Below are 13,471 nucleotides of genomic sequence, written 5' to 3'. Positions count from 1 at the left end.
CTTGAGGGACAGTGGAAGAAGGAAGGAGAGTTTATTTCACTAACAGATAAGATGGGGAAAAAGAAAGCAAGTCCCCAATCATCAATATAAGGTAAAATCAACGGAAAGACTCCCATTGATTTAAATCAATTGAGTCATGAATGATAGGGATTTACAAGGAAATAAATACCTCAGATGGGTTTTGTGACATCATAAACTACAAGAGCAAAGTTTAAATGGGTTATATCATCACCAGAACCACACAGCGCCCGATTTTCTTCATCAGTTTGGCCAATTTTTGGTTACCTAGAAATACTTCTAAAAATGCATAGATTCATGCTCATTTCCCACCTCAACTTGACTTTCTATGCGACTGTTTCCTTCCCCATAAAAGCACATTACTCCAAATGCTCCTTCATACCACCCCAAAATATCCTGATCTTGCTCAAGCTTTCCTGAGGTCTCCTATTTTGCTGTTCTAAACTTGTCCCCCTGATCAGATACTCTCATACTTTTCATTCTCATGTCTAGAGATTTTTGTCAAGTTCTAACTGCCTCTCACCAGTATTCACATAGCATAAACCTGAAATAGCACTTTAAGCTTTTATTTTACATATGTATAAAGCAGCTTTCATCCTGAAGAGACTTTACACACTTTACCAGAAATACAGTGCTACACAGGGGTTTACTACTGAAATCCAGCTGAATTTCGGGTATAATATTAATAGATTCATAGATATGAAGGGCAGAAGACCACCGTGATCATCCAATTTGACCTCCAGTATAGCACACACCACGGAGCGTCCCCAAAATTATTCCTAGAAAGTATCCGATCTTAATTGAAAATTTGTCAGTAATGGAGAATCCAACACCACCTTTGGCAACTTGTTTCACTAGTTAGTTACTCTCGCCATTAAAAATGTACACCTTATATCTAGTCTGAATTTGTCTAGTTTCAACTTCCAGCCATAGTATTGTATTATAGTTTTTTCTGCTAGGCTGAAGAGCCCTTTTAAAATATTTGTTCCCTGTGTAGATATTTATAGACCATAATCTAGTCATCCCTTGACCTTCTCTTTGTTAAAATAAATAAATTGAGATCCTTGACCTTGTCACTATACAGTATGTTTTCTAATCCTTTAATCATTCTCATGGTTCTTCTCTGAATCCTCTCCAATTTATCAACATCCTTCTCGAATTGTGAGCACAGAACTGGATACAGTATTCCAGCAGCAACTGCAGCAGTGCCAAATACAGAGGTAAAATAACCTCTCTACTTCTACTGGAGATTCTCCTGTTTATGCATCCCAGGATCACATTAGCTCTTGTTGGCTACAGCATCACACTGGGAATCCATGTTCAATTAAATATCCACCATGACCCCCAAATCTTTTTCAGAGTCACTGCTTCCAGGGATAGAGTCCCCCATCCTGTAAGAATGGCTACACCATTTGCTCCTAAATGGATACCTTTACATTTAGCTGTATTAAAATGTATATTGCTTGCTTGGGCCCAGTTTATCAAGCAATCCAGATCAGTGACCCTATCCTCTTCATTATTTTCCTCTACCCCCAATTTTTGTGTCATGTGAAAATTCTAACAGTGCTGATTTCATGTTTTCTTCCAGATCACTGATAAAAATGTTAAATAGCACAGGGCCAAGAACCAATCCCTGAAGAATCTCACTGGAAAAACACTTGATGATTCCCTGTTTACAATGACATTTTTAAATCTGTCAGTCAGGCAGCTTTAAATTCAGCCATGTGTGCCATGTTAATTTTATATCATTCAAGTTTCCTAATTGAAATGTTGTGCTGTACCAAGTCAAATGACTTACAAAAAATTACTACATCAACACTATTACCCTTATCAAACTTTCAATCTAATTAAAAAAAAGATATAAAATTAGTATAACAGGATCTGTTTTCCATAAAGCCATATTGATTTTCATTAATTACATTATCCTCCTTTAATTTTTTATTAATCAAGTCCCATATCAGCCGCTCTATTATCTTGCCAAGGATCAATGTCAAACTAACGGGATGACTCTGGTAATCATAGGCCTGTTTACACATTTTAAAAAGTGGCAAAACATTGGCTTTCTTTCAGTCTTCTGGAGCTTCCATAGTGCCCCAAGACTTATTGAAAATGAACATTCATGGTTCAGTGAGTCTCTCAGACAGCTCTTTTAAAACTCTTAATGCAAGTTATCTGGACCTGCTGATTTTAAAATGTTTAACTTTAGTACCTGCTATTCAGCATCCTCCTGAGAGACTAGTGGAAGGGAAAGAGTGGTATCAACACCATACGATCAAATGATTATAAATGTGGTTATATATGTGATCAAGTCATAATTAAGGCTCCGTGTTTGTCACAGAGGACATGGAAGTCACAGATTCCGTGATCTCTGTGATTTCTGCAGTGGCCCGTGCGACTGGCCCGGGAGCCGCCTGAGTAGCCCCTGTGCCAGTCACAATGGCTGGTGCTGCGGCAGTCTCAGGTCCCCCACCCTATCCTCCCAGCAGCAGGAGTTTGGGTGGGGGGGCACAGGGCTGGGGATTGGGTGCCGGGCGATGCTTACCTGGGAGGAGCTTCCCGGAAGAGTGACAGAAACTCCTCTCCCTCAGCTCCTAGCTCCACATGCTGCCTCCGCCTGCAGGCACAGGCACCGCCCTCATAGCTCCCATTGGCCGCAGTTCCCAGCCAATGGGAGCTGCAGAACTAGGGCTTGGGGTGGAACGAAGGCAGCATGTGGAGCTAGAAACTGGAGGGCCCTGCTTCCCATGAGCCGGGTAGGGAACCTGCCCAAAACCCAGCTCCTGCCAATCCCTGCCCTAACCTGCCCCCCTTCCACTTCGAGCACCCAGGCCTCCGCCCCAAGTTTTAGTCAGGGATATATAGTAAAAGTCATGCACAGGTCACAGGCCATGAATTTTTGTTTACTGCTCATGACCTGTCCATGACTTTTACTAAAAATATCTGTGACTAAAATGTAGCCTTAGTCATGATCACTTGTACCTGAAATAATTTTTTGTTCTATGATCAGTTCTGCTTTATCTGCTGGGACACGGTCTAAAGAATTCCTCCAAGTTGGCTGCAATACTTTTTTTGAGTTAAGAAATTGTCATTTATAATGTTTAGAAATTCCAAGGATGTTTTAGTACTGGTATATTAGCTGCACAGCACAACTCTATAGCAGTTTATAATATGAAGTGAAGAATACCTTCTTTACAGAGCTAGTCTGAAAATGTGGTTCCCTCCTCCCATCCCCACAGAAAATTTTGACTTTTTGGTTCAAATTATTCACCAAAAACTGAAAATGTCTATCCAGAAATACCACCACAGAGCTTCAGGGACAGGGACAGTAAAGTCTGAGTTTCCAGGCCAGACTACATGTCCCCTGATACACCATGTTTCTACCCTTTTTCTGAGACTGCAGCATGATGCATCTTGAGAGATGTAGTCTGGCCAGGGAGCCCAGTCCATAGAACAGAATGAGGTAAATGAAGCACCCAAACTACAACTCCCATGAACCATAACAGCAGCAGTTCCAGGTAATTTTTTTTTCAGGTTTTGTGTACTTCATTTTTTTTCCCAATAAAAGTTCTTCCTTTGTGGAGAACAGACATTTCCCACAAAAGATTTTAATCAAAAACCCAATTTTCTATAAAAACAGCTGCAGCAGAAAAAAAAACTTTCAAACAGCCCTGCTCTTATTCAACTGAGGGAGAATTCAAGCTAGCAGAATATAACTGGCTAGTATGGAAATTAGTCAGGGTGCCAGGGTTAACATCACTATTCATGTGAAGAGTGGCAACTGATTGTTAGTTAACACAAGTAGTTAACATTTCCATTTTACAGCTCATTAAAAAGCCAGCAACTCATTTAATCACGGTGACCTACTCATTTACTCATCATTCTAGGATGGATATTGGTTCCATAATTACCAAGAGTCTGAGCAAAAGCTAATTCAATCAATGGAAAGTCTACCATTGAATTCAGTGGACTTAGGATCAGGCCACAAGAGAAGAGTATCATTGAATAGTTAACAGCACAGATGTTCTTTAGAGAGGTCTCTTTGGTAGACCATGTTTATATAAAGCAAGGAAATCTAGAGTTAAGAGGCTAATCTTCCTTTGTACAGTTATCCTATTGTGTCCACGTATTGCTGTGAATATGATTCATAACATGATGGGGGCGATACAGACGGTCCCCGGGTTACGCAAACCCGACTTATGGAAATCCGGACTTACGGAACGGAACACTTGCGTAAGTTGGGGAGTATCTGTACTGGACATCTGCATGCCTCTAATTAGTTGAAAAATACTAGACTAGACTAAAGCCCAAGTATTCTCATACATTCAATAAATTTAGGTAATTAAAATACATTACTCAAATACATTACATGACTATTATATTTTTGTAAATCCGATGAAACCTAATCCATTTGATTGTATCAGATATCTAGAGAAACTGCATTTTTTTCAGACAGATTAATACTTCCTACAGATACAAGTACAGCATATGTTGATCTCAGAGCCAATACCTCCTATACTGCCATCCAATGAGACATGCTGACAATGATGTGTTTTAGGACACCATCATAAACTTTCAGGAAGAAGAAATTAGGCTGTCACTTGAGCAGCTTCCAAATCTAAGTTCCTCTTCAATTTAAGGACTATACAGACTGTACAGTAAATTTGAAATGAAAATAAAACTTTTAAAGCAGGCCTCTGGATTCCCTCCCATGAAGGAAATACAAGATGGTGACCAGCTTCATGAATGACATAGTGAGAGTCACACTTTCAGAGTCAATAATAGCATTGAGTTACAAAAAAGGGTAGGTTAAGGGCAAAACATCACTGAGCAAAAAACGGAAGTTCAAGCCATATGCTTGAATACTAGGATATTTTTTTAAATCAAAACCATAACAATTAAACAGTTTTAATCTGGAAACTACAACTCAGTGGTAGAACAGCTCTATCTTAGTTGTAATGTAATCTAACAGCTATTTGACTATAAATGTAAATAGTGAACAATTGTTTTATTTGCTTAGCCATGCACAAATCCATCTAGCCAGCCTGGGAAGAGTTTATCATCATCTCTGTTGCTAGTTATTGATTAATATACAACAACATGGCTAGCAGGCAATAACTGTATTCATGCAAGCTACTGATGGGCTAAACAAGCTACGAATGACAAGGTGCACGTCAACACTTAAAACAGTCAGACTGTGTTGCTTGACCACAAAAACAAGCAGGTCATCACTCTGAAATGTTATACAATATGAAAGGCACAAATGGGATCTCTCTGTTGAAAAAAAAAACCAACACTCATATGGCTCCATGTTTCTTTTTTGGCATAACTATTAGAAAACAAGACCACTGAGAATTGCAAACATTATTTACTCTCTTTCTATTCTGAGGTTTCTACAACTTATTTAATTCTGTAACTCGAACTATCCAAAAATAATTTATAAAGTTACAATTACAATGATTTAAATAAGTGTACTATGAATCACTAATTCTCTTAATTAAAAAGGTATGTGTATAGATTTTCCCATTAATTTTTTTTCATACTGTCAAGCAAAATTCTTCAGACCTTAGAAGTGATTCATCCCTTTATGGGCACAGAAGAGTGCAACCTGATCACACTCCTAACCCTGTAATGGGAGGCACACTGGAGGGCAATTCCACCAGGGTGCAGGCAATATTTCTGTCAAGCTGTATAAGGAGTTCACTTGGAGGGGCAGTCTTAATTGCACCTCAAAACATCATACCACAGAAAAAACCAACTGATGTATGCGTGTGAAGTCTGAAATATTAATTTTCTTCATTTCATGACAACAGCTACTCTTTTTAAATTAGAAAATATTTTCAAATGATGACCTACAATATGTTTCACATGTTTCTGGAAAAGATATTCTACTTTACGTAATTCAGTCAGTTGCACAGATAGAAATTAGATACCAAGATGGTAGGCATCACAGAAATACTTGGAAGTACCTAGGTAGATTGCAACCATATGAATGAGGTGGTGAAAAGCAGATGGATGAAAGGAACATGCATTTAAAGGAAGAGTGAAGATTACACCACAACTAACATCGGTGCCATTTCATTTTTAAAAGTCAATGGATAAAACAGTCTATCTAATCAATGCAAAGTATTTTCTTCTCTTTTTAATATCAGGTGTTTTTTAAAAAAAAATATGGGCAGTGAGTTTGCTATAATCAAATGACTAATTTTTCTTGCAAATGTGCGTACAATCTGTTGGAGGTCAAGTAAATAGGCTTGCATGAAGTTGTCTAACTATAAATTTAGGATGTAAAACCCTTTCTAGTATGAATCCTGCTTTCAATACATAACACAGATCTCTATATATCTTGCAAAATCAGTTTCTGTGTTTGCACATGTACGTACAACAGCTGTTTTTCCAAAATTATTAAAAGAGTTCCTAACTAAGTATGGAGGCTTTTGTCAAGTCCTTTATAGAAGCAAAAGAGAATAAATGTATCTGATGAAGACAAGCTTTTATTAAAAGATATGATGTGTACTTATACCAACAATCTTTTAGTGCTGAGAACTTCCAGAGATTATCTTTCCAGTGAATTTACCGCATAATACTAGAGCACTAGTTCTCAACCAGTGGTACACATACCCCTGGGGATACACAGAGGTCTTCCGAGGAGTACATCAACTTATCTAGATATTTGTGAAGTTTTGCGACAGGCTCCATAGAAAGCACTAGAGAAGTCAGCACAAAGTAATATTTCATACAGACAATGACTTGTTTATACTGCTCTATATACTATACACTGAAATGTAAGTACAGCATTTATATTCCAATTGATTTACTTTATAATTATATGGTAAAAATGAGGGAAAAAAGCAATTTTTCAGTAACGGCGTGTTATGACACTTTTGTATTTTTATGTCTGATTTTGTAAACAAGTAGTTTTCAAGTGAGGTGAAACTTGGGGGTACACAAGACAAGACTCCTGAAAAGGCCACAGTAGTCTGTAAAGGTTGAGAACCACTGTACTAGACTACAGTGCTTGTGCCAGTGAACCAGACTCCTCTTTTTTCAGAGGCTCCTAGAAAACCATTCAGCCTCTCCTTGCTTAACCTGATGGTTTGAGGTGACATTATAAATCATACTCGCATTTTCAGCTATCATACTATTCCCAATTTAGAAAAAAGTACCAGCCATGGTCATCTGTCAGGACAACAGCATCTTTATAATGCATTAGAAGCAGTCTCCGAACCCATTAGATTACAGCAACCTGACAACACTAAAGGAATGAAACATTTAAAAAAAAAAAAAAACTAGCATGCAAGATCCATTTCTCAACTACTATAATATTTAGACATAACCAACTAGTTCAATTACATGCAGATTCAGAATACAAGTAGGGATGGAGTTCTTGTCCCACAAAAAGAAAAGAGAGTTGACAACTGTGCCATACATGGTCCATGTCCTCTCTCTCCTGGAAATACACAGGAAGAGTGTGGTCCCCAAGCTTCTACAAAACTCATACTTTCCTAAATGGTTACCCACATTCGAGAATGTGAACATGCATGGGGAAACGATGAGCAATTGCTAAAAATTACTTGCATTCAGCAGTGATAATTACATCCTTTTACGGTTCATGGCAGAGAACAGTATAAATTGTTTTCTGTATAACTAAATGAAGACTTAAATCTCAAAAGTTCTCACACTGTATTTAGAGAAGAGAGTGTACTATTGAACATTTAGATGTAACCATCATCCAGCCAATGACTTAAAATGATCCATTTACATGAAATGCTTAGTGTTCTGCTGATCACTGACATTAATATACTAATCTTGATGAATTTTGCACTTGTAATAATACTGGATTTTCAGTTTTGATCAACTGATTAGTTTTTAATGCTATGTATGTCTTGCTTTCACTTGTGGTTTGAATATGTTTACCTAAACCAAAAAATATTTTGCATCTCAATTATTATTTTATATTGTACAACTGAATGGAATTTAAATCAATACATTATTCATAAGGAAAAGACAACAGAAAAAACAAAGCTGTGCACTTCTTTCAAAGACTTCAGATTACTAAAAAATACCATATTTATGCATGCAATATTTGATTTTTTTTTTTAAAAACAGAAGTTTGTTGTTTTTAGATCAGGATATGCCAAAAATCCAACACCAAACAATTTTTGTTTATAATTAAGGCAATCATCAATCCAAGGATTGTAGTCCATTTTATTTCATCTCTACATCAAAAAAAGTAATTTAAAAAAATTAAAATTCCCTTGAAACCATAAGATAAATGAAAATGTAAGTGCCTTCACATAATAACAGTGAGCTGACCCTCTGGGAAATGGTTGACTTTCTCAATTCAAGGTATTCAAAGCTCATTCAAAAGTGTTCATTTGGAATGCAGATATCAAAGATGATGCAAATGTTCAAGAGAAAATTAGAACTTACCAGATGTTCTAATCCAGCTTTGATGTTTCCAGAGTCCCTATAACACAAGAACAGAAGTTGTAAATAGTTGCTAAACCCTTGTCTATAATGATTTATGTTTAACCCAAAAAATGTCAAAAGAAAGTCATGTAAATTCTTGACTATCTTTCTAATGTTCTTAACTTTTACATCTTGACTATTAAAAACACAAGGGAAAAAACCGTCTCATTAAAGCCAAGATTATTTACCTACTTAAACTCCAAAATTTTACTTTCCTTACAATTGTTATAACCCAGGAACCCCAGATCCTACTAATCCAGGGGGTCGCAAGGTTATTATGTGGGGGTCATGAGCCACCCAACTCTGAATGCAGCGCCGCTGCCAGCAGCAGCAGAGAAATAAGGGTGGCAATGAAGAGCTAAGTCTGATGTGAAAAGTGATATTGGTCAAGTTTCTTCACACCCCAATATTAAACAGTAACTATTTTTTAAAAAACTTTTCTGCTTATAACAATATTTCAACAAAATGTGTTTTAGTCTTAATTGAAAAGCAGTGAGAAAAGGTAAATTCATTTTAAACAATAGGGTTGTGAATTTAGCATTTAAAAAAAGTTAAATATAAGAAATGTGTTTTAACTTATAAGAGGTTTGCTGTGTGAAAGGGGTCACCAATACAAAAAGTTTGAGAACCACTGTACTAATCCAAAAAAATGTTTTATACATAAAGCACCAGTACTTCATAGAAAAATTAAAAAAAACAAATACAAAATTTAGTACTATCACATCAAAATCTATGTGCACTGCCTGTCTGAGCTCCCTCTACCAGAACTTTGTTAACAAATGTTCTGAGCTTTCACAAACAAGGGAGATAATGAATTAATTGTACATTAATTAACTAGATGATGGCAGGGATGCTAGAACTTTAAATATTTCTGTTCATATCAGTTGCAAAACTCTAATGCACAGATAGAAAAAATAAGGAAAAAACACACAAAAACACAAAAATTGGAAGGTTGCAAAGAAGGACAAATGAGAAACTGAAGACACTAAGGCAAGGAAAATTTAGACTGAAAACTTAATCTTTAATGCACACTGCTGAGCACAGATACAGTGCAAGTTTGCCAAGCTGGACAAGGATAAACAATTTGCCCAGCTGAGTGAAGTGAACAGGATAAAATGCCTTCTCTCTGGTACTTCCAAAAAAACCCCAAAAAAACTCAGTGATAACAGCCAGTTTCTGCTTTCATGGATTCAACATTAAATCTGTTTCTAAACTTAACTATCCCTTTCTGTTGATGTCGCAATCATGTCAAATAGAAAAAAATGACCTTCCAAGCAATTAATTCCTGGGTCATATAACAGTGTTTACCTATGTGTAGAATATTCTTTTTCAACAATTACGCAGACGTATAAACCAGAAATGGCAAAACAAACCAAAAAAAACCTCATTCCTCTGAAATGGTAAACATCAGCTCTTTCTATTTTGCTAACTAGCAAAATATAAAAAAAAACAGGTTTAAAGAGTTACAAATACAAAAATATTGAAGGAAATGTGATTTTAAATGCATCCAACCTCATGTTACTTTTGAATGCTCCAGTAATTATGCAATCTCCTTTTATTTAAGACATTTCTACATTATCTAGTTTCTAGCATTTGACATTACGTTAGTCACACAAAAATCACAAATTTTAATATACAAAGCTAATTTTGTATTCCTTTTTGTTAATTATTTGGTGTTAATAATGTTAGGCTCTTTTATATGAAACTAAAGTATTACTTTATAATTTTGACAAAGCTTTCAGTAAGTATACTAAGTATACTTATTCTCTTCAAATTCATCTGAAATGAAATCACAGAAAAGGTGGACTTCTCTTATACTATTTTTTTTTATAACCAAAACTTCCTATACAAGATCATATATTATTTAGATAAAAATGAAGTCCTGTATATTTTTTTTGTGGTGCTAAAGATCTTAATGAACTTAATTTACTGAGAAGCAGGATCCAAGACACTGATGTAGGAAGCTTCCAGCTAACGGTATAAAATCTGCCCTCTTTAGTGGTCTGTCTCCTGTGCTGTCCCTGTCATGACTTCATCAATATTTGTGCAACTCCGTTTGCCCTGTGCTGAAAGCAGACTTAATTCAATTATAGGTCTCAAAACTGATAAAATGGTCCTGAAGTGGAAAATGGGAAGAGATTATTGGCAAATGAATAAAGATTTGTATCGACCTAACACACAAGAGTACAGCAGGGTTTTGTGGGAGGGGGGGTTGTTATTTTTTTCAAATCGTTCTGTCTTAAGTCTTCTGGGAACAGTGAGTTTCCCTTCCCCTCATGCAGCACATCGATTTCTGAATTAGACTGCAATATTAAATAATTAATATACTTGCCATGATTGATGTTTTGCATTAGTTGAATATTAGGTTATCAATCAAAATCCACTTGGTTTAATGTAATAATATTGAAAAAGTGTCACTGGCTGTTCATCCAATTTGTAGTTGAGGCAGCACAGATAGTAATATTGGTGTAACACAAGGCTCTAAAGCAGGAAATGCAGTGGCTGAACATACATAAGGCAAACATTATGAAACTAACTAGGACAAGGCTGAGGTTGTCCTAAATAAACCATGTGGCACCTGTCAGTTTCAATGTAAGCATCTTACCAGCCAGAGGACGCCATGCATCAATCATACAATGACATCTAGGAAAAATGTAGCTAAGACAAAATTATCTTTGTTGTTCAAAAATGTATTCCTTTAGGTAATAAGACGACACTACTACAACCAATGTTGTACTCTAAATATTGTATTATAAAAAATCTGGAACTGTTGCTAAATCGTAGTCACAATACCTTTTAAAATGACTACCAAAACATTAACTCACCTAAGATTTTAATAGAATACATTATCCTTTTTAACACTGTAAATGGTGACAAGAGCTGTTTTATGCACAGCCTCAGATTCAGAGTTTAAAAGGAGCTGTGCAAGAACAGATAGCTAATATTAATTTCATATTCACCAATAATATTTAGCTTTCCAGAAATTTCATTCATTTTTTCCACACTACACTCTCCCCACAATATACACATTTGCCTTTCAAACAATTAGTCTACAAAGTACAACAACATTTAATTTTTATGTTTGTTGGATACAATACTTATTTGTAATTTTACTTCTCTTGTCCCTTTACAATCAGCTCTGGAGTTGTGATTTTCCTCTATTATGAATTTCTACTGTAAAGAGCTATTTTTAAAAGCTTACATTAAAGACAGTAAGCACAGCACTCAAACTAATCCCAAGGTGAAGTTAGGTGAGGAAAACATTACAGCTGAACTAAATTTGAATCATGGCCATGAGAGATCTGTAATAACAAGCCAGGAATTCAATGAGGCAAGTGTAGCCATCTTTGGATTACTTGAAACCACAATGTAGGTACCTAATTGAGTTCATGTTAACTTATTATTGAAAGTTTATGGAACAAAGAAACAGGTTATATCAGTTGATATTTGTTGAAAACACTGATTTACACCTACACATATATTGACATGTTGTATATACTCGATCATAAGCTGGTTCGTTTATAAGCCGACCCCCCAAGATAGATAAGTAAAAATGGAAAATGTTTATGACTCGTTCATAAGACGACCCTATAATTCAGGGGTCAGCAAACTTTGGCTCCCGGGCCATCAGGATAAGCCGCTGGTGGGCCGAGATGGTTTGTTTACCTTGAGCGCCTGCAGGCACGGAGGTAAACCTAAGTAAACAAAGTGTCCTGGTGCACCAGCTGCTTACCCTGATGGGCCGGGACAGCAACTGGTGGGGAAATTTGCATGGGGGAAGAAGCTGGAGGTCAGGGGAGTAACCCCTGTGACCACCCCCCACGTGACCCCACCCCTAGCCCAGGACCCCCACACTCTCCCCATCCCATCCCTTCCCACCTTATCTGGGGAGGAGCAGGGGAGGATGTCTCTGGCCTGGCTGGAGCTGCTCCGGCAGGCTGGGCAGTGCGGCTGCAGCCTGCTCCAGCATGCCAGACTGGGCGGTGCGGCGGTAGCATGTTCCAGCGGGCTGGGCCAGGTGGCACGGCCGCAGAGTGCTCCGGCAGGCCGGGCAGCACGGCCACAGCCTGCCAGCCCCAGAGCTGCAGCTGCTTCGGAGGATGGGGGGAGAGCAGTGTGGCCAGAAGCAGAGAGACTCTGGCCCTGCCTCTTCCCTTCTGGCTCTGCTGGCTGTGCTGCCTCTCCTTGCTCTCTCTGTTGGGGGGAGGAGCTATGTCTCACCTCTCCCTCTCTATACTCGTTCATAAGTCGACCCCCTTCTCTGGTGCTTCCCTTTTTTACTAAAAAAATTCAGGTTATGAACAAGTATATATGGTACATAAATACACATATATGTATAAAGCCAAACAGTTAATCAAGGTTACTGAAAAAAAATTAAAGTAGTCATGCTCTCAAGTAACTAATGATTTCACAAATAATTTACCTGCATTAATGCATTCAATTTAATAGCAATTTCACAATCAGGAAATATACAACTATTGTTGTTTTGCACACTACAGTTAAACCAAACACTTCAGCTACTTATAGGTAGTCCATGTTCTTCATTGTTATTTGCAGTGGCCATAAAGCCAATGCCCCCCTGCTGTGCAGTGTTTAGAAAGAAGCTGCATAATTCAACTACAGAAGGGACAAAAGCGACCCGGGGGGGGGGGGGGACTGGGAGTGAAGGCTGATATGGGGAGATGGAGACTGGGAGCTGGGTGATGGAGACAGGAAATAAAGGCGAGAGTAATGTGTGTGGCAAGAACTGAGATCAGATGAAGAGCTGGGGAGGGAAACAGACTTGTTGGTGGGGAGGAATGGTAGGGAAGGAGGTGGGGCACAGGGGAGACAAATCTGACGGGGTGCAGGGGAAGAATTGACTGGCTAGCCAAAGAGGCCAGGACGAAGAGTAGAGGGAAAGGGGAGCTTAGATCGGATGAGGAGCCTGGTGAGGGAGACTAGACTGGATGAGGAGCTAGTGAGGTGTGGGGGTGACTAGAGG

The 13,471-nt window shown here is 37.8% G+C and overlaps 1 protein-coding gene across 5 annotated transcripts in view; it reads right to left on the bottom strand.

Annotated features, from left to right (window-relative positions):
* Window positions 1-13,471, bottom strand: part of RSRC1 (arginine and serine rich coiled-coil 1) — a 392,168-nt gene that overhangs the window by 211,624 nt on the left and 167,073 nt on the right. For all 5 annotated transcript variants that reach the window (XM_045031597.1, XM_045031596.1, XM_045031595.1 and 2 more), the window contains one exon: window positions 8,449-8,485. In XM_045031597.1, the coding sequence (XP_044887532.1) occupies window positions 8,449-8,485 (37 nt within the window). The remainder of the gene's footprint in view (window positions 1-8,448; window positions 8,486-13,471) is intronic.

Source organism: Mauremys mutica, chromosome 9 (assembly GCF_020497125.1).
Source record: "Mauremys mutica isolate MM-2020 ecotype Southern chromosome 9, ASM2049712v1, whole genome shotgun sequence".
Classification (NCBI taxonomy): domain Eukaryota; kingdom Metazoa; phylum Chordata; order Testudines; family Geoemydidae; genus Mauremys; species Mauremys mutica.
The sequence above is the reverse complement of the archived record's forward strand: the minus strand, read 5'-3'. Positions and strand labels throughout refer to the sequence as shown.